This window comes from Corvus cornix, chromosome 3 (genome assembly GCF_000738735.6).
Source record: "Corvus cornix cornix isolate S_Up_H32 chromosome 3, ASM73873v5, whole genome shotgun sequence".
NCBI lineage: Eukaryota > Metazoa > Chordata > Aves > Passeriformes > Corvidae > Corvus > Corvus cornix.
In genome coordinates this window covers 46,586,266-46,611,492 of record NC_047056.1, presented here as the reverse complement: position 1 = coordinate 46,611,492, position 25,227 = coordinate 46,586,266, and the positions used below count along the sequence as shown (strand labels likewise).

Below are 25,227 nucleotides of genomic sequence, written 5' to 3'. Positions count from 1 at the left end.
ATCTGATTTGTTGACTCTAAGAGGCTCCTGATCAACGTTAATTGAAATTGGGTTATACTTGCTACAGAAAGTATTTGTTAAAATAGAAAGTTTAGAAACGTTGTAGAGGGAAATTACTCTGTACTATTTCATGAATTTCATGGAAATAACCTATTATAATGAGTCATTATTTTAGTCTGATGGAGAAAAAATAGAAGTGGAGGTATATACTAGGCTCAGCTCTGAGTTTCTTTGACATTGAAGAGTTTTCTTCCCAGAAAAAATTCAGTAAGTTGGTACACTTCATGAAAGGCCTAAATGCTCAGTTTAAAAACTGACTAATGAGCTGCTCTGTAGATTTTATAGTGCAAAATTGCTAATGCCTTCGGCAGTCTGCAGCAGACAATATGGATAGTGTTAGAATTCACATTCTAGAATTCTAACTAGAATTAGAATGTGCATTCACATAAAATACACAGAAGTAATAGCAAACTGGCATTTGCTAGATGTAATGTTTGTTATTGAACACTTTACAGTTTGTATCTGAGTAGTAACCCCAGGTATGCTTGGTCTGCCTCACTTATGCTCCCAGGTACTATGTGAAAATATAGAGCACATACACTTCAGTGCTGCTGGAATGAAGCCATCAGACAGGGGAATTGCCTTGGACTAACATGGGCAACCACGTGTGTCACAGCTTTGAGTCAGAGGCACAGAGAGCAGTGACAGTGTGCTCTGGGCTTCTCCCTGCCTAGCTCAGCCCCTCAGCTTTCTCTTTGAGAATAACAGAAGTCCAGTCACCTGCAGGTCCCCAAGGGACTAGGGAAGTTAAAGGTCTAAGTCATGGAGCAGGAGAATCTCATTGCATACTAAAGCAGTAGAGAGACTGAAATCAGCAGTTTCTGTGGCATTTAAAAACTGAAATTCTTGTGAAGAATTCACATGGGGAAAAAAACTATAAAAAAATTAAAAATTAAAAAGCTCAGAAAATTTCCTCTACCTCAAGTGTGAGTATCTACATTAGAGGGGAAAAACCTGGGTGAATATACACTGATAACGGGAACAAAGAGGTTCTTTAAGGAACAATTTTGTCTGTAATTTGTCATGTGCATGCAGGACTTGTGACAGTGGCAGACTGAGCAGGACTTTGTGAGCCCCAGCCTGGTGCTTAGCTGCTATTACTGGTCTGGAGCCCTCGAGACAAAGGGACCTGCTTTACAGGGGGAGTGGGCTAATTTAATTTCCACCCCATGCAAATTTTATTGTCCTACCAGGAACCGAGTTAGTGGGGTAAGAAGGGGTAGCCTTCCTCCTTAGAGCTACCAGGGGCAGACCCTTCATCCTCATGTGTTGGTGCCATGACTTCAGACACCACCATCAGTGTTAGCATTTTATCTGTTGCTGCATGGTCACACAGAACACAAAAAAAAGGTGCTTGTTTTAAGCTTGTGAGGTCTTAGGGAAGTACAGCCAGTACAAAACAGACCAAGTTCAGTTCATATATTAAACTAGAAAGCCATCAAACTGTAATTGTCTCCATGCATAACATCATAAACAAGACCCCATTTAATAATTCTGAGTTTAAAACTGTTATGTCTTGTATTACCCATATCCTACACAGTTTTCTTCTCCCACTTACCTGAAAGAACTGGCTGACCAGAGTCCTTTGATTTTTTCCCCCCTCCAAACCAGTAACAATAGGCCATTTCATGCATGAGATGTGAAATGCAAAGGCCATTGAACAGAGCACATTTTCACGGAGCTTCAATCCAATGCCACTTAACATGACATTGTGAATTATGGCCTAGAGATGGAAATTAAAACTCATTAAAATAGCTTCCCCAGTTCTTATCAGTAGGTCATAGATTTTCCAAATGTTTAAACAAGTGTAATCTCTCTCCGTGTTAAAATCTATCCCTTTTTCAGAGCAACAAAGCAGATAAATAATCAATTTCATCTGTTAATCAAGAAATTTTTCTATATGAATAGGTAAAACTTATGTACACAAGGCCCTACTGTGCCAGACCAAAAGTCCATCTAGTCCTGAAATCCTGCCAAGGCCTAGATTTTCCTCAAGTATAGCATTGTCCGAGAAATTCAATGCAGTTATCAGCTGTGGAATCTCATTTTGAGTTTACTTACAGGTCATTCCCAAAATTTAAACAAAAAAGTAGCTAGGTCAGAAGAAAACTAAATCATAAAGCTATTTATTTGACAAATACAAAACAAGAATGAAAATAACTATTTGTAGAAATGAAGGCCTTTTCCATTTCAGGAAGTCTTATTTATGTTTGACTAAAAAAGAACAAAGAAAATAATTGAAATTTTTATTTCGGCCTACTAATTAGTAAAATCCCCATAGTTTTTGGGGTTTTTTAAAGAATTATGCCTACAGAGGAAAATCATAAAGGACGTGCCAGTGAAGACCGGCCTCCTTGTGCTGTTCTGCAGTGACTGGAGCTGAGCTGCTGTGCTCTGTGTTGGAAGAGAGGAGCTTAGGAGTAACACTTGCACAACCAGGTTCATCCAAGTGAGGAGCCAGCACAGACTGGTAAGGTACTGGGCCAGTGTCTGCCATTTTGCAGCTGACAAACATATACCTGATTCTTAGGCTATTTACAGGAATGAGAACTGGAGAGAGCTATTGAGGAGTCAGGCCCAGGACAAACATACTGAAAATATTTTTCTTGTGCATCGGTCCCTTGGAGACCTACACTTCAGATGGTTATTCAAGTTCAAACTACCCCATTTGACAAGAGTTTTTAGGTTAATCACAAGTGAGAGCAGCTCATCAGTAAATGCAAAGTGTAAAAGGAGAAAGAAATGGAGACTGTCAGTGGATTTGGAGTGAGCCAAAACAGGAAAGCAGTTGTTCAGCCTCTGACTCCTGTCCTCAGATCATTGCAGGAAAGAGTACAGCCCTAATGAGAAGGGAACAAAGGGCTGCAAATCTCAGCCAGAGGCAGAAGGATTTCCCTGCACATGTAACCACTTAGCACTGCAGCTGTACTGACAACCTGTGCCCCAAATTCAGTAAATACTAACCTTGTCCCCTTCCTCACATCTGAAAGAGAAATACACCTGCACAGATGGCTGAGAGCAGCATCCTGTGCTCTGTGGAAACTGGAGCAGAATTCTGAACCCCAGAGCAGTGCTGAAGCAATTCCCTTGTGCTGGTAGTACAAGGGCTCCCTCAACATGGAAAGGGATTTACTGCTTCTTCTCCCTTGTCTCTCCAGTTGTGCTCCTGTCAGGGGCTGTTTACACACCAGCTCTGAGTGTAGTGCACTGCAATGTCACTTGGAAGGTTTCCCTGCTGATCTGGCAGAGCTGACAGCGTGCTGCAGGTGTTTCACACATGAGCAGATGGGGAACAGTGAGACCAAGGAGGTTTGCTTCTTGCTCCACATCTCATTTTGCTCACAGTGGGGTTCACGCTACCTCTCTCTTTTCCCGTCAGATGCGTGGAGTTCTCTTTTCTAGTTCTACCAGTATCAGTCCTGGGAAGTAGCATCTGCACTGGCAATAAAGAAACATGAAAAAGGAACCACTGAGGTTGCTTAGCAGAAAGGAAGAGAATTAATCTTCTAAAAGGAAAAGACGTGATCTTTTTCTGTTATACATTTCAATTCCAGCCCCTATACAGATTTCATATTGGCTTCTTATAAGCCACATATGTATGGAGGTTGTTGCTGACTTTTTTGCTGGATTATTTGAGGTTTTAGTGTCATGCTGCATAAATGGGTCAGTCTGCATGACTGTATTTAGCAGCATCTGCAAATAGCTTTACAATTTCCCCCCCCTAAATTCTCTAGAAGTAAAGTTGGAAGGACAACTCTATGTCAAACAGTTAATATGCTAAAATAGGGACTGGAGGCTGAGGCCAATTGATTTTGTACTTTTAGATGTACTTGTTCACTCCACCTGCTGTGTTGTCTTCTCGTACTCTGACTCTCTTGTCAGGGTATGTGTGCAGGGTTCCATTTTGGCTTCTGCATTATTAGTAAAATTCTTAAATAGTTGCAATTGTTATGTCCAAAGTGCACTAATACAGCCAAAAAATCATAATCCTCTTTAGAATTTGGCTGTGTGCTTTTAAATGTTGATGGCAAGAATATATTGAAAACAGTAAGGATCTCCTTTTTATTATTCAGATAAACATCAACTACTTCTGACTTCACCCTCCCCCCCCCCCCCCCGCCCCCCGAATTTTCTTTAATCTCATTAGCACAGGAAACATCTTCATATGCTACAACTCTGAAAACTAGCCTGTTAGATGCAGGTTCCCAACCCAAAATCTGGCCTACGGAAATGCTGTTAACATTGCATCTGAAATAAATAGCTAGGCTCAGCTCTTGAATTATGACCCACAATGGATAAGCCTTACATCCGTCTGTAAATTGAGTAAATCTAGAAATCTCCTAGAAGCAGGAATTATGAAATGCTACCACAGAGGGCTAAAGGAAAAGTATACTCTGGAACAGAGTTTGAAAGGTATATTTTGTAAACTGGAAAATAACAAGTCCCTGCAGATCTTATAAGAAGATGTGATAATTCTGTATTTGGGGCTGCAATGGATTCTGTGTATTAAAAGCTTATTTTCCTAATCAGAGAACTTCATATGATTCAGAATAAGCATTGAAGAAGATCTCTTAAGAAGGGTGTATCTCCTAAGCTCTCACTTTTCCAACTTTATGATAAATTAGAACTACTAATGCCTGGAAAAAGACCATTTGTTGTAGTTGTTGTTGCTCATATGGAGATTTCTCTGAGTCAGGGAGGAGAGGTGAAAGAGGGGATCATCCAGAGAGTTCTTGATCACTGTAGGGCTTTGGAGAAAAAATATCCAAAGACAAGCAATATCCAGGGAGCCAGTGATGTGGAATACAGAAAAAGATTGTCATGACAGCCCACTGTGTCTCTAGGGGAAAAGTCAAACAATATGTAGAAAAAGATTATACAAATCAGATCAACTAATTACTTTTTGGCCTGATTTTAGGTCAAAACTTCCTAGTTTATGTGACAGCATAATTCATTCATGAGATGCCAGAGTTTCGTTATGGTCCATCCAGAAATTCCAGAAATTTTGAAACTCCTAAATAATAGTTTCAAATAATAATAAACAATTATTTCACAGATTTTATACCACGACAAGAGTTTATGCAGCTTTCCAGTGTAGTTTTGAGTAAACTGTAACTAATTGAGAATGCCAGGTGTTAATATTTTAATTAAGTGGGTTATGCAGTTCAGTACTAAAGGGAACACATACATGTTTACAGAAATTAGCCAGGCCTGTACACCTATAAACTTAAGTGCAAATAACTTAATGAAAGGCAAAGATAAGCATATGTTCAAAATTTTCTGAGATTATGTCTAGCACCAAAAGTCAAGAATTGTCTAACAAAATTGTCTAACAAAACATTAATCTTGGAAATGCTTTTAATGTTTTAGATTGTATTCTAAGGCCACACTGCTGTTGAGGATTTTTGACTATTTAAAAAGAAAAGATGTCTTACTATGACAGCTTACCTGATGCATTAAAGGAAAACAGAATTTAAGGCTGAAAAAGTATCAAGAAGCTGTGAATTTAATATAGGTAGAAAGTGGCAGATACAGGGAAGACAGAGTGCCAGGAAGGAGACTTTCCATCTTTAAAAGAAGTAGGTTTTAATACTGTCAGGTGATATGGTGAACCTGATGGATGAGCAGTCTAACCCAACATTGCAAATCATGAGTTCCCTTTCAAATTATGTTGTAGGAGAAGTATTCATCCTAATTTGGTCAACTTGTATTTCACAGAACAAAGAATAAAATAGTTATTCTTCCTTTTATGAAGACCTGCTCTGATCTATTGTGTATGAGCGAATGCTCAAGACAAACTTGCAGATCCCCATGAGCATAAATTTAATTGATAATGACAATAGATATTAAATTGTGTAATTCCGCTGAGATGTAATGCTGCAGATGACTTAACAATTTATTGATATGGCAGAATAAGTTCATTTACCATTTACTGCCGAAAATGAAGCATCTCTCCATAGTTACAGTATTTCTTACTGTATTGTCCTTGAAATCAGTTTGATATTTCTGAATTGGGCACTTAAAATGAACAATATAATAAATGTAAGTATTAAATATATAACTGGTGAGTTAGAGCCATTTTCTATTTAATTATTTATGATATATTTGTGTTACATTGTCAGGGTATGCCTGTGATGTCAGCTTGCTGTGCCAGCTCTGCCTCTGTTGGATCAGAGCCACAGTAGGATGGCCCTTGGAGAGCTAACTCCGTTTATGTGGCAATAGGAGAGCTAATTCCTGTTCTGTGGTTTTTGTCTGGCTCAGATAAAGCTCAAATCTGCCTGAAATTCACCAGAGTGACATACCTAACACCATCTTCTTCATGCTGTAGACCTAGCTCTTGTGGGACAGTCATTATACCTTGTTAAAAGAACTTGTTAAAAAATTGAAACCACATCCTTGCAACAGGAGGAATGATGATGAAAACAACAATATGGAAATACAACACCTTCAAAGCAGTTTTATGCAGTCACATGTAATATACCTGACCAATGTTCTTTATAGAGTAAATATGGTCTCAGCAAACCTATAGCTGTGTTTATGGAAAAGCTGCTTTCCTACCTATATGCAATCTGCCTCTTACTTTCTTACCTTAACTTGAAAGTAGCTTTTTTGTCCTCTGTGACAGAGCTACTGCAGTTTGCACATTCATCTTTGCAGCACAAGGCACTCTTGCTGGCGGTAGCCTTCTTCAAGTTCTGGGTGTGACTGACAGCAAAAACCTCAGCATCAGTTTCTCATCAGCCAAAACCAATCTCGTTCAAAAACGGCCTTTAAATTTGCTGGCTTGTTCTGTGAAGCAATCTGGCTGGCTGGCAGTGGAGGTGTTTAAGTGTAAGGACTTCCTGTGGTTTAAGATTTGACAGACTCCAGTTGGTGCCCCTAGTTATTTGAGAGTGATGTGGCAACACTGAGTGGTTGCTGATGAACAGGTTTGCAGTGATCATGCCTCTGTTTTCTGTTTTTGTTTTTTGTTTTTATCTTTTCCTCAGGGGAAATCGCTCACATCAAAGAGGTTAACCAGTCTAGTGCAGTCCTACTAAAAGGATCACCTTGTAGCATGGAAGCAGACTCAAATCATTATACATACTTTGTAGCTCACTGATTGCCTGACTCAGAGGACAGTAGAACAAGATGTTGCATGAGCAAGGACCTGACTTGTTTTCTTTTGTGTATACTAAGGCATTACAGACTCCGAGGGACTCTCTAGCCTTTCGATGCCTCCATTTCGAAAACTGTCTGCTCACTTCCTCCTTCATATCAAGCTGGATCTGTGTCTTTTTATTTTCTGCAAGCTCAAGTACAGTGAAAAAAAAGCTTCTGCTAGGCACAGTTTATTAAAAAAATACGTCAATCAAAAACTGGAAGAAATGTAAAAAATGCATATATTAATAAATATACATATGGCATCACATTTATTGCACAATAAATTAGCACAGAAGGTTTCATTTCACTGATGTATTCACATTGAGAAAGAAAGCCTGTGTCTTTGTCTGTTGTCTGTATATTCTCTGTTAATGTTTCTTGCATTTATTTTTATACCATATTTAAAAAAAGAACACCTTTTACTTCAGATGTATTAAAGTTGATCCTTTCTCTGTAAATTTGTGTATGTTTATATTGTTGTTTTATCTTTCATTAAAAGATGCAGAATCTCTTTCCTTTGGGAAGTTTGAGATTTTAATATTGAATCTGAAGATTAGTTGAGCAAAATGACCCCCAAAAGTTACACACCTTGTGCTTTCTAAAAAGTGACATGAAATGGCATTTTCTTTCTCTCAGTGACACCTAACCAAACACACTTTATTGATAATCATTTACTTTTTCTTTTCTTTTTATCAAGCTAGCAGCAGAGAGACCTTTGCCGCTTGCTTGTCATTGCATAAGCAAACCGTTCTTTAAGCTAGGCCCGTTCTGTAAGAGCGCAGCCTGCCCAGCGATTCAGTCGCTACCCCAGACTGGACTGACTGAACTGCACTTCCTTAGGAATGGACATGAACAAAGCTGGCTGAGAACACAAGGGTATACTTGCTAAATAGGAAGGACAGGGCTTCTTTCTCCTTGCTGTCACTTGTGCTATAAGGCAACATTTTAAGCTGAAAAGGTAGTGTTTTGGGAGTGCTAAGTACACAGTCTGTGGAGTAAACCTCTAGTAGTAACGCAGGAGGAGGCTGTCATTTCCAGGGCTCTGTTCGGGGACGCTGTTGTGCGTCCACTGCCAAGCTTACTCACACAGAAACCTGTTGACAGATTTATGAGTGTGTGTTGATGTTGCCCGTGAGACAGTAGGTACGGAGCTTCTGAAGCTAATCTAAGCTGGAACCAGAAATCTGCTCGGCCTAAGAAACAACACTGTTGACTGATAGAGGTGATGTAAGGATAGTAGACAGAATCTCAGAGTAGAAAAGAAAGAATGGGAACTAAGTCAAATGACAAAATGGTGATACCTCCAGGGCATGGTAGTGTGCACAGGATGAACAAGCCTTTTTAGCAATGCACAGAATAGACTCAGGACAGCCAACTCTAGTACCATCTGTCATGCTGACTGTGGTTTGATATTGAGAATCTTGTTTCAAAGGGACTATGAATCCTAAACATGAACACACGAAGTGGGACAGTCATAGATACAAGCAGACGATCAATTTGAATGCATTACTACCAGAGACATCTCATTTAGCATTGGAAAACCACCTGCATTGATGCTATTAGGGACAGGATAGTTGCACAGAGCAGCTCTGGGCAGAAGGCAGCTGAGCTGCCTTCTGCTGGGAGCACTCACTTCTCCACTGGCTCTGGCAGTAGTCTGGTGCAGCCATAACCAGGAATGCAGCATCTTTAAAGATGCAGTCTGAGTGAACCCAGTACAAAATGCATTTTAAATCCATGAATGGCTGTTCCCCATATTCTGCTCAGTTGAGGTTTCTAGAGGTTTGGGATTTCTATTTGTTCATTGTTTTCACATGGCACTGTGTTTCTGGTTTCTAGCTAGGATGACAATTACTGCTTTAAAGTGTCTCTGGTTTTGCTAGCAGAATTCTACTAAGCTTTTATGGAAATGCCCCATCAGAGCTGGGTCTTACTGAGAGGTCCATACAGGTCAACTGAAAATATTCACAACCTAGGGACGTCACACAAATTTTACTAAGTAGCCACACTGAACCACAGATCTTAAACTGAGATTTAATTTTACCACAGAAATGTGAGCTCTGAGAGATGAGCTTGGGGCCAGGCAATCCACAGAAATTTGAGCTTTGCTTCACTTCTCAGTGCCAAATAGAGATATTTATTTCCAAACTCCTGCTGCCACCAATTTCATCAACTGGTATATTGCCTCCTTTGCCTTAGTAGTTAACTAATTAGATACCGCTGTCTGCTTCAAAGAATCACTTCCGTCAAATACCTAATGTTTCAAATCCAAGCATTAGGCATTTCATGCAACTTCACCCTAAGAAATATTTTTTTCAAAATCACTTTGCAACACCAACTGGTTGATAAAAAGTCACGGAGCATTTGTATTCCTGAACCCATTCAGTACTTATTCTAGTTCTTTCCTGTCATGGTTTAACTCCAGCTGGAAACTAAGCAGCTGCTTGTTCACTCCCCCCTACCTCCGGTGGGATTGGAAGGAGAAGAGGAAAAAGTAAAACCCATGGGACAAGATAAGAAAAATTTAATAATTGAAAAAATTTATATTCATAATAACAGTAATCTTAATGAAAATGAGAGCAAGAGAGGAAGGAGTAAAATCCCCCACCCAAGAAATACAAGTGATGCACAATGCAATTGCTCACCACCCGCTGACCGATGCTCAGCCCCCCGAACAGCGATCGGGCCCTCTTGACCAACTGCCCCGGTTTCTATACTGACCTTGGTGTTCTGTGGTATGGAATATCCTGTTGGCCCAGCTCGGGTCAGCTGTCCTCATGATGCTGCCTCAACTTATTGTGCACCTGCTCCCTGGCAGAGCATGGGAAACTGGAAAGTCCTTCACTGAGGGTAAGACCTGCTCCACAACACCAAAAGCATCAGTGTCTTATCAACAGTATTCTCATGCTAAATCCAAACCACAGCACTGCATCAGCTACTAGGAAGAAAGTGAAATCTATTCCAGCTGAATCCAGGACATTTCCTTTCAAGAAATATGAAGTCTGTATTGAATGGCTATCTTTCCCTGTATTTGCACAGGATTTAACATGATGTCTCTAAAGTAAAACCGGGCATTACTAATAAGGATTTCAATGTAGTCAGGGAGCTGTGTTAAGGTTTCATTTGAGCTTAGTTTCAAGTGATACAGCTCCCCTGCTACATATGAGTGAACTTGGCCCAAACAAAATCAATCCTACAACTAGATGATTTTTTAAAAGGTTTATCTGCAATCTTCTGATACTTCACCTCATCGCTGTCATCTGCCAGTGATACAATACTGGGACTGGAAACTCCAAGCAGGCACAAACTTCCTTTTTTCTCACCCACAGAGAAAAGCTAAATTTGTGTTTCCAAATTTATACAAAGATCCACTTCAAGAATTAAGATTATCTCAGATTAAGGCATGCTTGTACATTAACCGAGCAGCTGCAGTTTGACTTTGGTTACACAACAATTTACCAATTAAGAATGTCAGTGAAGCCACAAATCTGCTGAGGAAAAAAGGACCAAGAGAGAAAATCACTCTGAAGGGACCATATTTCTTATCTTCTAGGGAAAAGGCATCACTCAGTGCCTCCTGGCTCTGCCCAAGAAGCTTAAAACACCCTCATAAGGGATATTAATTGTAATATTCCTTAAAATAACTGGTTGGAGCTTGGAACTTTCATCTGAGAGTTGGGGTTCATCAGTCAGTCTCTTTCCCCAAACATCCTTGTACATTAAACAGCTCTAAAGCCTACAGGATAAAGTGTTTGATGGTGCTTCTGCACACTTCAGATGGTTTTGTGCTCCCAGACCAGCCTGTGAAGGTAGGAGAGGCAGAATCTATCCTGGCACCTACCTGAAAACAGCAAAATAGTCACCCATTCTTCTGTAAGAAGCAAGTAAAAACAGTCCTTCAACCCTAGAAATCCAAAGAGGGAGAAAAAGGGCCTTACAATAGTGATGAGATAAATTGCAAAATGCTGAGCCAAAACAGTGGTGGAGTCTGGCCAGAAATTAATGAGTTGAAGGTGAATACAGGACTAAGAAATGGGAATTAATTGCGGTGACCAGAACAGAACCGACAAGGGAGGAAAACAGGAGAGCTAAATAATTAGGAGCAAGAGAGGCAGAATGCAGCTGGTGGATTGCCAGCCTGTTGGTCACAGCCATGCTGAGTTGGAATTAGAACCTGAAAAATCAGGCAAGATCAACTTCAACCGGTGCCTTAAAACCCAACAACAACATTTTTCCATCTAGAAAGCAATAATGTGTAATAATAAAATATCTAGAGTTGACTTTTTCAAATTGTACCCCTAATATGACTGAAACCATAAATGCCAAATAGTCTCCTAAGAAACAAAAAATAGGAGGGCAACAAACAGTTCCAGAAAACAAGACCTATAGTAATGCATTTAGGATGTTATTTATTAAAAAAAAAAAAAAAAAAAAAAAAAAAAAAAAAAAAAAAAAAAAATTAAAGCCAGAGCAGACCACCAAAGTGAGGAAAGGCTGGTTTTGATATGTAACTGGAACTAGGAGTTGGAAAAGCCAGTGATTTATTTGCAGCTCTTCCAATTATTTTTTTTATGCATAGTGAAAAACAGCTCTTTCAATTTAGATTTTAAAACTGACATATTTTTTATGTCTCTTCTAGGTAAAGATATTGTGCATAGAACTAACACTGCACTTATTATAGTAGGTGCATAACACTGGACTTACTATAAAAGGTGCATAAAATACAGGAATTTTGCTAAAAGAATTTTAATAGCTACAGGGAATTAAAGAAAATAAGTTTTTAATCCCAACATCTTCAAGCAAAATTATCAGCAAATCATTTTAACATATTCTGTGTCCAGAATTCATTTAAGCAAGTTGCTAAGTGGTTGTGACTCACACCAGTCTGCCTTTTGATCTAACTATGCTGAACAGATTGCTTTTGTCTCCTATGAGTTGAAGATATGCTGAATTCCCAATATTGAAGAGGTGAAGGGGAAGAGGAGTTCTCTGAGGCTGGATTTCCCCCCCCCCATGTCGTTGCAGACTGTGGAGCCCTCAAGTGGCATGTGTACAACTCAATGTGTTTTGTTTGTATATACATTGACTTGAGGGCTGCAGAGTCTCTCCAGACAGTCATTATCTCTGAAATGACAAAGTTTTGTTTCCTTAATATCTAAACAGAATCTTCTTTGCTTTGGTTTATCCCTTTATTTTTGACCAGGCTGCTGCAGTCACTACAATTATATGTTCCCAACATAAATGGACATTGCAACATCACAGCCTCCTTTGGTTTTCTTACTGGTGTTTCTAGCATAGATGGTTGCTCCCCTTGGTGTGTAGCTGACTCTTCTTCGGTCAGTGAGGTGCCTTGAGTTGTCCCTTGAATAGCATCCTCATTTTTCAGACAATCTTTCTCTTTTTCCAAGATCTTTTTTTAATTATTTTTTATTCCACCTGTGCATTATTTGCAGTCCTTTTATCTGCAGGTATAATCTTTTATCCTTATATATGGGTGAAACTGAGGAAGCTTCAGGTCTGGTTCTTTAACACAAACACTTGAATGAGAATGAGTACCATCATCACTATTTGCTGTAAGGGATCTGTATGTGTAAATTGCAAAGAAAAATTGTCCAGATAATAAACTCTGAGAACCTGCTCAAATGCTAGGTGATAGTCCTTATTTACAAGTGTGGACATGGACAGTAAATATCAAACAATATTAAGACACGACGGTAAATGTTACCTTGTTAGTGGCATTTGCACAATTTTTATTGTACTTTGCTCCCAAAATATATTCTGCTGCATTCACCTTCATTGGCTTTCTTTTTGATTTGACTAGATTTTAAAATCTCTTGTTAGATTCATCACAGATGTCATCTTTCAAAAGGGGTACTATTTCCCACCCTTCCTCTTAACCTGGCAACTGCTCCTTAAGCACAGGTATCACATAAATGAGGCATTTCATTATGCACATTATCTTTTCTATCCACCTTTTTATTTCTTTACCCCTTTCATTTTTAAAAGATGAGTGGCAATGGCATATTTAATGTGACTTACTTTTGTACCTTTTGCTGAGAGGAATGTATAACCCAAAATCTATGAACTTTTTTTGAGTTCATCTCCTTTGATGCACTGTTCTTTAGACAACTTTTCTTTAAGATTCTCTTTTTTCTCTCCTTCTTCCCATCAGTAACATCTTTTTTAGGATTCTCCATCTTTTTTTTTTTTTTTTTCCTTTGTTCCTCTGATTCTTGCTCCATTGATCTCTCCTGCATGGTCTTATGGTGCCCACTAATGCTCTTTATACTTACCTTCTCTGTTTTATCCTTCTTGGAACTAAAAAAAATTAGGAAAAACAACACAAAACAGAAAGCATTAAAGGAAAGGCAGGTCAGCGCTAGGGCAGGGGCTGATGTGGATGCACAATGTGCCTCTGACTGTGGCCTGATCTCAAGGGACCATCCTTCTCCCGGCAGTCTGCCTCTCCCCTTCCCCACCCTGTTCCCAGGAGCTCTCCACTCCTACAGCCACTGCTCCCCCAAGGTGAAGGAGAAGGGGCATGGGACAATGTCCTGGGGAGAAGGGTGCCTGTACAGGGGTGCTGTTACACAGCAGGACATCCTTCCTTGCTGGTGAGGAGGTGTCTCTGGAAACCTCAGGAGATGTGAGGGAGATGAGTTATTCCTTTGCTTAGGTGCAGTGAATGGAGGCAGACAAAAGGTGTGGACTCCTCTGGTGCCCGAGACTGATGGAAGAAAGGGGGCGGGTACTCGGGCCATTCACTCCCAGCATTGCAATTTGAAATAAGTAAGGAGCTTGAGCTTCTTCCATGGTAAGAGTGAGGTGTCCACAGAGTGATGCAGAGTGTCTCTCTCTCTTATCAAAGAGAGAGTCTGTGGGAGGCAGGAATGAAGAGTAAAGCCCAAGACTAGGAAATATTCCTAAGTCCTGGTCCATATTGGTCTGGGAGGTAGCTCCAGTGACACCAGTGAACAGGCCTGTGGAAGCTCATGTTGTGCCTAAATCACAGATAAAATTTTTTGGGGGTGGAGGCACAAATGTGGAATTTCATCGATGGATAGAGTAAACTGCTGAAGATACAGTTCAATTAGATAGACATGCTCAATTAATGAGGGAATTGGTTTCCAGAAAGTTGTTATTAGGGAACTGTTAAGTTTGTAATTCCTAAGTCATTTTGGGTAATTCCATTTCTCCTTCCTCCATCCCTTCTGAAGCAGTTCAGCAACCTTTCTTGACTAGCAAGGTTTTGCCTTATCTCTTCCCTTGATTTTCTCCTCAGCTGTTTTCCTAATCTTTTTCTGTCAGTGTTGGAAACCCCAGGTATAAGGGAGTAGCTGAAGCTGCTCTCCCACTAGGGCATTTGTGTGCAGAGCATAATTTTTACTTCCATGTTTATTTTCATCCTGTAATGAGACAATTGAAGTATCAGACTTTCATTTTGTTCCAAAGGGCTTCTTCCCAGTGCAATTCCAGTCGTACAGACCCATATCATCTACTTTTTCTGTATACTTGTGGCATTGGAGAAAAAAAAAGACACCCACAACTAACTAAAAAAACAAACACAGAAGATATGAATTTTAGATATCTCTTCTGCTGCTGGTCAGTGCTAAGAGGAAAAACAGAAAAATACTTTCTCAAACCTCATGGCTGTATTAAAACTGTACTTCGGGATTGCCATCTGCAAGGATCTCTGAGCATCTCCAGACCTTTTGTTGCCTCAGTTGACGTCTCTGTTCTTTTCCTATCCCAACCTCCAAAGCTTCCTGCCCCAGAGCATACTTCCACTGAAAGCAGAGACGTGAAACCTTTAAGACTGGCTTTAAAATACAGCTACCCTTTGCTCCTAAAGTTGTGCTTGCTAGCTGGATGTCAGTAGTGGAATCTCTTTGGTACAGTAGGGTGGGCTAGTAGGGTGGATTTGGGTTTGTTTTTTTTTTTTGAAAGATGGTTTGTATTTCTTCTGCTTCTTCTCTCACCCAAGGCCACAGCATGAGCTGGGAATGCACCTTTGTCTCTAGAAAGATTTTGAAGACAACCTCTTTCCACAAAAAGCATGGACTAGGTGGAGTTACTTTGATTATTTTGTGTCTTTTAATGAGAAAGAAAAAAAGCAAGAGTTTACAGGCCAGAAGACCACAAGGAATATGAGACTCAGGAGGGAGTGATAAAAATAACAAAACCAGCTGCTTTTATTTTATATCTAAATAAAGATTTTAAATATGTTGCCCAAATAGCATTGTGGGGGGGGAAAAAAAAAAGAAAAAAGAAAGAAAGAGGAGACAAGAAAGAAGGGAAAACCTTTCCATGCCCAATGTGGTGAAGATGTCTGATGTTGCCTGTAGAAGCTGCATCCTTTTCAGATCCTGACAGTTCCTGCACCAGGATGCCTCCATCATTACTCCTCATTATTGAGGCCTTGCCACCTTGTGCATGTAGCAGCAACTCTACCAGAGAAAATCTGTCTGCATTATTCAGCATCAGTCCTTCATGTAACACAGAAATGGCTTCTTTAGGCAACTCCATCCCCTGCACACTCCTATTTTCTGTTTTATAGGTACTGACAGGGCAGGACCAGCATGGCCGTATATCAGCACTGATCTGCTGCACTGCTGCTGCAGTTTCTTCTAAGGAAAAGCTTGCAATCTGAATGGTACTACTATGAATTGTGTAATGCTTACTACAAAAAATATTCATTAGAGAAATTTACTGGATGGGACTATTTTGGTATTCATTATAACCCATTATATGAGAAAACTAAATAGAGCATAAAATCAGAAACAAAGGGAGGAAGTCAAAGCAATTTTCTTTACCATAGTAGAGCAAACTAGTTTGGTGCTATCAAAAGCCTGGTGATTTTTTTTTTTTCTTCCTTTTTCCTCCCGTAGTCCTGAAGTGGTCATGTACCACTTTTTTCCATTTGACATTTTCAGTTTTCTTTCATGCTGAGTCTTGCTGATCTCATGTGTTGTTGACAGTTGTGCTGACAACTGATCGGCCTTCATCGGAAACAAATAAACCCGGTATTACGCTCCTCCTCTAAACCCTCCGCTGCGGTGATGTTGGAAGTGGCTGGGCAGCAATCGCGAGCTTCCCTCCCAGCACGAGCGCCCCAAAGCCTTGCCGGGTGCGTGCCCTCGGCCGCCGCTCGCTGCCCGCGCTGTCGGCGCCGGGCGCGGGGCAGCAGTGACACCTCGTGGGTGCGCGCCGGAACCGCGCCCGCGCCGCTCCCAGGCCCCGCGATGCGGTTTCGGCCGGGAAGAGCAGGACCCCGCGCGGCGCCAGTGCGCAGCGCCTCTGCGGCCGCGCTCCCACGGACGCTCCCCGTCCCCTCCCCTGGCCGGGGACAAACGAACCACCTTCTGTCATATCCCAACAGAAAGACCGTGGAAGATTTTTGCCAGGTTACATCAGAGGAGACGGTCTGCTTTTAAGAGGATTCCTGGGAACCAGTGCTGCTGCACTACACAAGTTCCTTCTGGGATGTTGGGGTCTTATCAAGATATAATTGGGTTGTTAGGAATTTCCTTCAGTAGCCAGTGGCACTTGGTTTAAGAAGAAAAAATCAGAGTGCTGTGCAACCAAATATGAAAGTACCCCCAAAGGAAGAAGAAACAGGGACAGCCACGGAGCAAAGCCGTCCACAGACATCAAGGTCTTATTCGACTCTAGAGACATGCAGAGCCTGAGGACTGATGGATTAAGCAGTTCTACTTCTACTAGTATCACCTCCCCAACAAAGACTGCCCCCCTTCCAGCTGGCTGCCCACAGGGAAGGGGAGTGTGGAAGTCATGCATGGAAGCACTGCACGTAGTTGTTCCCGTTTTCCTTCAGGGCAATGAGATGTTGGACCTATGATCTGTAAGCAAACAGGCAGGCCAGAAGGAAACCCATTGCCATCTACTTCTGATTTTAGGGAGAACCTCTTGACAAAGGCCAAAATGTAACTGATCAACAGCTGCCAGACTGCATCAGTATGGTCTGTATTGCTCCTCACGCTTTATTTGTTCTTCATTTGTTCATTTTTGTATCTTGTTAAGAATGAGAAACCAAATCTAAAAGCTGTGCTTGATTTTCCTGGGCTTTCACCAGCACAGCTGCATTGATTTTGGTCTTTTCTCCTCTTCTCCAGAGCCCCTACAGCCTCTGATGGGATTGCTGAGAAAGTCTGACTTTGCATTTCAACCTTTTTTCATCTCATTTTTTATATATCCCATTTCAGCTTTACCAAAGAACCTGCACTCCGCCTGTGAGGGCCACAGGAAAACCAGGAATAAGCACCCTAATGACTTCAGACACTGAACCATTCTGGGGAGGTTTTTATGTGGAGAATCATGTATGAGGAGGATCTACTCTTCAGTTTTTAAAGCCAGAGGATGAAAGAAATACTTTCTCTCCATTAGTAATAGACAACTAACCTTAATAACATAATGTTTAATGAAAAATACTTTAGGTATTTGTATGTAATATTGTTTTATGTCTGGAGTGGATATTATGGAAAAAAATTGTCCTCGCTTTAGGGGATGGAGAGAAAGTTTGCCTTTACTTGGATATATAACACTACCCTTTGGGATGGTGTCATTTGATAATTCCTGCCACATGTTCTTATGAGTAGGATGTTTTTGTTTCCTTACTGTGTCTCCCCTCAAGTCCTGCTGGGTAATATTTCAGATGGTCACGGTCAGAAAAGGCATGTGACAACTTCCAGATGTTCAAATAATCAAAGCAATCTGCAGATCTAAGGGAGCACACCAACAAACAAATGGAGGATAACTTGAAGAGCTGCAGTCTAGGTGGGGGGTCACATTCAGAGGTGGTGGAGCAGGCTTGAAGGATAGTCTTTTAATATCTGGAGAATTCGCTGATGTCTAGATCATTTGCTAAAAATGAGATAGTCTGATGATGTGGCTGGGCAGGCAGTAAAAATGTAAAACATGGGGTCTGGTTGTGGTTTTCCCACAGCTTGGAGCAGAGCTGGCTTCCCTGGGGAGCGAGGAAGGCTCTCAGAGTGCGGCGTAGCTCTGAGCTGAGCTGGCCTCTGGGCTCCAGCTTGCGTGATGCATCTGGGACTGAGAAATGTGACCATGCCCTGCTGTCACCCACACCACCGCAGCATCTGGGGCTACATCCTTGCTGAGCTGGTGGTGCCTGAGATAGGGCTGTATTCAACAGAGAGGAGAGGGCACATCTCAGCTCAGAGAAACATGTGCTTCTGTTTTGCTCCTACCTGGCTTTTATAGGCACCTGTTCGGGTACTGGTAGCTAGTTCTAAGCTCAGTTTGGGGAGCCCTTAATCAAAGCCCTTCATCACCCCAGGTGATTTTTGTTAGTCCATCCTCCCAGCTTTATAGAAACGGACAAGACAATTGAAAATGTGCAGTGGGACAGAGCATTCCTCTTTGGAAACGTAAAACCATTCATCATCAAGATTTAAAAAGCTCATATTAGTCACTGGCAACCTGGTATTTGTAGAGGTGAATGAGCATGACTGTGGTGCAGTGTGCGTGGAGCAGCAAGGAACAGCGGGATGGAGGATACACATTGCTTCTGTGACACAGACTGAACAGTCCTGTCTCTGGTCACAGGAGGAACAAAGTTCCTTCCTCACAGGATCCTACAGCAAGTTTCCTGGTGCCTTTTTGTACACTGGCATTTGATGTCTCAGTGCCTGCACTGCTGGCGCATCCTTTGAAACAGATGTTCTCTGCATCTGCCCACTCTGTGTGCAACTGGCACAGCTCTGCTGGAAGACTGCTTTCCAAATCCTTCCAGTGATGGAAAGGGGTGGGCAGTATTACTGCTATTATTTCTACTACTACTAATTTGTTTGGAAACACTGCTGGCTCAAAACCTGGCTCAGCTGCTGATGAAGAAGGGAAGATCTGCTCATGTCGAGAGAGCTACTAGAGCTTTGAACTACAGGCTGATGCTTTTGAAGTGTAACTATTTGGGACATTGCTACCAACTGCTCTTTGCCCTTGGTAATAAGCCTTTATATGACTTTTCATGCAATCCTATATGGGTCTTTTGCTGCTTGGGAGGTAATGGTGTAGCATGCTAGCAAATTTGGTTCCACTCTAGGAAAAGGAGCTGCTTTTGTCAGTTGGGTTCTCCATATGGCATTCCTCAAACACCTGGAGAATTTCTGACAAAGTTAGTCTTTGGTTTTGTGCAAAGAATACCTTTGTATGTACATGGAAGGGGAAAGTCCAATACAGTGCTCTCCTGGAGAATCAGACCATAGTGCCTGTGTACTTGGAGGGGCCTGAGCCTGAGGAGGGTGTTGGTAGCAGTGGCGGGGCCCTGGGAGAGACACACCACAACACAGGCAAACACACAAAAGTGAGGAGGATGCTGCAATGCACGAGAGCACTAGTGCCTGAACGTGCTGCAGGAAAGTGGTGGCCATGAAGAATTAGGTCTGGATTGTATGACAGATATTTATTGTGATGGCTCCTCTCTGTCCTGATCCATGTTTGTAAGACTGAGCTAACAAGGTCGTCTTATGTAGTAAACTCTGAAAATTTTGGAGGCCTGTGTTCTTCTACTAGCCGGCGCATTGACAGCACATGCTTCCATCATTTATAATGTTGTTGTCAAGGCTGCAAGCTCTTTGCCCATGTCCACAGGGAAAGTTATAATTATGTATGTATGGTAAATTAAAAATGGAAACCATTCATTGCACTGGAAGCCAACTCAAAAAGGACAGCTGGGGAGAAGTGATAAGGGAAATAAAACTACTACAAACCAGAAAACTGTGGGAGAAACAAACTAAGTGGTCTGTATCTACTAACCACCCATCTGTCGGTCATCCACCAATCTCTCTAACTAGATACGTATTTGAATGTTACTATTTAAAAAATGGGCAAGGGAGGAGCATGGGGAGGTCTGGCTGGGGCAAGAGGAAAGTGGCTGAAGGACCTTTTTACTGGCTGGTAAATTCATGCCTTGTCCCCCTTCAAGATTTCATAGTTTAGAAAGAATTTCAGTTTGCTCTTCAAAAGATGCGTCAGTCTGTTCTGGATTAAGAAGACAATATGCCTTCCACATTTACTCCCCCTGCAAAGACTGATTTTTGGAGGATTTACTAGTCATTGCATTTCAGACACATTTCTTAACAAGTTGGCTTTCTTTGTGGTTAAACTTTGACTCTGTCCTTCCTGAATCCTGTAAGGCTCACTATGTGGTGTTGGTCCTTTCATGGTCATTACTGATTCATACTCACTGCACTCATCGTGCTCTACTAAAATTGTTTTGTCAGGGTAAAAATTGCAAATTAAAATATTCTCTCAGAGGCAGGACCCCAAATATAATTTCGTAACAAAAATTCCCCAATTGTTTCCAAACAAGTTAAAACTGAAGGTAAATCTTTCTTTTACTACCAGATGTGATCTTCCCAAGGCTTCAGACATGAATAATCACTCAGAATTTTCCAGCTATTTCAATACCCTATGCATCCTGAAACCAGCCTATGTCCCTACCACTTATTCAGGAAAATTTGCAAACAAGGCCAATGCCTGACATTTTTACCCATTAAAATCAATTGTCATACATATTTTAATTTAATTTCTCAGTTTTCATTCCCTTCCATTGCTTGTTTGCAGCTGAATCTCCATTTTCCCCCTCTTTAATGGGAACGCAGGAAGTTCCCTCTATTTTCCTTTCTCTGCCTTTTCTTTCTTTAGAGTGTCTTGTCCCTTTCCCTTATTTTAATAGCCATCATTCTCTGTTGACTGCAGATCTTGGCTATATCCTGATAAAGTCAACAGAAAGGTTTTCCCTGGAACTTTAGACGTGTTTCCATATTGGTTTTTCTTTCCACTCCTCTCCTTTTTCTTCTTGATGCCTGGCTGGCCGATTTAAACAAACATTTTCAGAACAACTTGTGCTCGGCTGACTAAACTGGTAAATAATGGATAAATATAGTTTCAATTGGGAACAGCTTTCTGGCAAAGGATGGAGAACAGCACTAAAGAAGAATTTTTCTCACCTTGAGTCATGGGACCTGGTTGGTTAAATTAAAACCATTTACTTAACCTGCGTGTACAACACAAACATCAGAGATACCCTTTACTTTTACTGATCCTTTGTGCTGCCTACAGTACCCTTGCTGTTGTGAAACACAAATAGACCAGGTTTCTTTCTTTCTTTGAATCAAAAGCAGCACAAACCTAATTTATATATTTAAACAATGGCCCAGGCTTATTTTTTCAGTCATTCTTTTTTTCCCCCACCACCCAGAAAGTTCTGTCATAAGCTTCAAGCTTCAACATGTAATGATAGAATTATAAATTCCTTGATGTCCGAAGGTTGGCTACCTCCCATCATAACTCAATCTTGCTGCTACACATTACTGTTTTCTTATCAAAGTGCACTTCACTGAGCATACAAAAGGGATGTTGCTATGTTTGTTAAGATGATAATTTGCATGTTTGCTATGAAGCATACGGAGGACTTTTATAAATATTTTTATATGTATTTATTCATACAGAGGGGCTAGAAATCTAAATATTAAAGTGCTTTTGATATATATAGAGAAAATAAAAACCTAATTCACAATAGTAAGTCATTGTATTTTGAATTTTTATTGTAATAAATTATAGCAATAGTTCACACAACCCAGCTATTATCTCAGATTGTCTCTCTGCAGAATCACAAAAACAATCTGAGTCATCCTGATTTGATTCATGTTCAGTTCCTGTTTGGGAAGACTTCCCTCACCATCAGGCCGCCTGGTAGCATTTTTTTTTTCTGTGAAAGCTCAAATTCTGTACAACAGTCCCACAGCCTATGGTGGGTTCTGCAGCATGAATCATGGAAATATGCATCCTTGCTTGTTTGCAGCTGGTTGCTTTTGCCGAATTCCATGTGGAAGGAGAGCTATGCAATTTTTTCCTACATGATATGTGTCTTTTTAGCACTCTGATGGGAATGGATTAATAGAGACTTACCAAACATATCAAAAGACGCTCAGCATTTCAAAGAGGGAAAAGAAGTGGAGTTGACATGCAGAGCCAAGGCTGAGTATCAACCATTTTCAGAAAGAAAGTGAATTTGTCTTTACGCATAAAGCAAGGCATAAGAGAGTTGTTTCCCTTTTTCTCCCAGGGTCCTCTTCATGGCCTGTCACTAAATTCTTGTGAAACTTTTATTTATATTTGCTGTGGCTTTCATTTCACCTACATATGTTATATGAATGGTACATGCAGAAGATATTTTAATTAGTTCATGGAGCTGATTAATTAGTAACTGCTGCTCTTACCCGAAAAGCATTACAGGAGCAGAGAAGATTACTTGCATTTGCTACCCTTCCTTCATTTGAGAGAGACCTCTCTGAGCTGAAAATGCAGCATGGAATCTTTATATAATACCTTAGACATTAAGTGAATAATAATGTGTGACTTCAGGGAAATGAAGATACACAGAGTAACAATGACACTGGCTAATATTTCTGCAGTTAAACAGTTCAGCAGTGAGTGGCCTTGCTTCTGACAGTGTTCTGCAAAAATATAGTACAAATTTTACTATTAATAATAAAAACACAAAATTGTCACTTAAAGCCTTACAATGACTACAAAGATTACCAGATTCCTCTATCTTAAATGAGGATTGAAGGAACTTTAGAGGCAGAAATTTGAAGAGTTTGGCCATTTGATGTTGTATGATTGAGCAATAGTCATTTATCCGGTGGGCAAAAGTGAAGTCAGGTGCAGAGCAACAAGTTGTAGGGGCTATATGTGCTGTGGGAAGCATGCTTCACCAGGGGGCAGTGGGTTTAAACTGGATATGCTGGTTCACATCCAGGGCATTAGCTGGGTGTCAGCTCCAGGAACAAAACTGGTCAGAAACTAATGTAACCCCTGGGAATACGCATTTTTGGCATGGAGGCCTGATTTCCTCTCTATGTGTGTTGAGCTCTGAAGCACAGAGTTTGCTTCATGCGCTCTTAAAGATTGCTCTGAGACCAACCAAAAGGCTGGAAAGTGTCTTCGGATAAAGTGGTAGGTGTGCAATCATTTAAGCATGCCAAGAAAAAGTTTAAGGATTTTGGTTATAGATGGTAAGTATTTACTTCAGGACTAATGCTCTTCTCATCCAGCAAGTAAAGATATAAAAAGATCTGGTGGCTGGAGCTGGACAAATGCACAGGATGAAAAGGCTACACATTTCATCAAGGAAATACATAGCTACTGGTATGGTTTGCAAGAGGTTATTGTGGCTTTTCTACCATTAGCAATTTTTAAATCGAGAATAGATGTTGTTGGGTTTTTTTAATCTAAGAGATTTACTCAAGTTTTCACTGGATCAAATTCAAGGATGTTCTGTATCCTAAATTATGTGGTTAGGTGACCACACAGTGACTCCTGGTTTTATAATCTGAAAATCCTTTTTCTCTAACAAATAGGGCTGGAGGAGCTTTTACTGTGATTGATGACTTGGATTCATGGATGTGCACTGTGTTTACTGGGGTCAGCACTCACCTTGCTTCCTTCTGAACCAGCTTAGCACTGACTGTCCAGGCTGCAGAGCTGCACTAAGCAGACCTGTCCTGCCTAGCCCAAGGATGCTCCTTTTTCACTTATTTCTCTCCTCCCAGGCTGGAAACCCACATTCCTTTTTCCGAGGAGCCAGGAGCCACCTTGAACCGGGGAACTTCTGTAGCGCTTTGAGAGTAACCATTCACAAAGACCTTACAGCTCTGAACTACAGCACGCACAAAGAACACTTTTTTTCTAGCAACTACAAAATGCTGCAATAAGCTTTGCTCCAATGAAACCTCTATTAGTGGTAGTGGAGCTTTGTATGTTAGTGACCAAGGATTTGACTGTCAGGTAATTGCGATTCCATGTTCTTTCCAGAACAACTTGCATTATTTAAGAAGAAAATCAAACTCCAATCAAGCTGTTCAGAGGTTTTGAAATATTCAGATGCAGAGCTCCAAGCTTTAGCCTTTGGGGTACAGCGCAAAATGCTGCTAAGCAGGCAATAAGCTCAGGATTTATTGCGGTGACCGAACTTATAAATACAGAAAGTTCACAGAAAAGCCTGCTCTTGTGAACTTTCAACCAGCATTTGCAAACTAAGAAGCCATAGATTACTTATAAATAAATGGATGCCTACCTGTCCAAATGTTTAATAAAGATACTATGTGAGAAGCATGAAACAAGTCATTTTCCTCTGCAGTAACAATATATTTCTTCTATTGTATACAGGACAGTCACAATAGCAGTTTAAATCTTTTGAAGCGTCTGTGTTCAGAAGATGATACTTTGACAGCAATTATACCCAAAATACAGGTATTAGAATGGGAATTTTCAGGTCAGATGAGACTAAAATTTGGTAATGACTGAATTGTCTTTGTTATTGATATATATGCACCATTTAAATAAGACCTTGATACTGAAAGGTAAACTGAACTGTGCAATATGATCCAGTAAAACCTGCTTTTATAAATGCTCTTTGTACCCTGGAAGACATGGGAACAATGATACTGTTGATTTTCAAAGGTTAGGTCACCTGTTTTCAGTTAGTTTAGCTAATGGAGTGTGCTTGGCCTGGAAAGAAGAACACTATTTGGCCAGAGTTGCAATGTACCCTTACACTTGCCTGCTCCCTACACGTGCTCTCTCTGGCTCCCGTGCAAAGTACTGAGCAACTGCACATGAGTTACATCTACACCAGCACAATAATGGTGATTTTCATTTCCTGGTTGCTCCTAGAGGCATGAACACAACCTCCAGCCCCAGGCTGACACTTACTGCCTATTGCCGGCACAGCTGGCTCCAGTTCTGGAAGTCTGGTAGGATGGGTTGAGAGTACTGTTTCTTCCATATGCACTCATGTTCCAATTGCAGCTCAAATATATTGAAGACGTTTTTTCTCTCTAAATGTATCTTCACATATCTGCATTTCAGATTTATGCTGTTGCCAATTCACTTTACATTTTGCATTATACCAAATGCCTACTTTAACTGTTGATATTTGGGCTCGACAAGAACAGGAGGGAAGAGAGGAGAGGG

At 40.8% G+C, this 25,227-nt stretch overlaps 1 protein-coding gene across 9 annotated transcripts in view; it reads left to right on the top strand.

The window, feature by feature from the left end:
• Positions 1–24,374, top strand: part of RGS7 (regulator of G protein signaling 7) — a 243,014-nt gene extending 218,640 nt beyond the window's left edge. For 3 of the 9 annotated variants that reach the window (XM_039569097.1, XM_039569099.1, XM_019287541.2), the window contains one exon: positions 7,243–7,721. In XM_039569097.1, the coding sequence (XP_039425031.1) occupies positions 7,243–7,401 (159 nt within the window). In that variant the 3' untranslated portion in view covers positions 7,402–7,721. Of the gene's footprint in view, positions 1–7,052; positions 7,722–23,804 lie in introns of those variants that run through there. The other 6 variants (XM_039569100.1, XM_039569104.1, XM_039569103.1 and 3 more) reach the window with 4 other exon arrangements.
• The last annotated feature ends 853 nt before the right edge of the window (positions 24,375–25,227 follow it).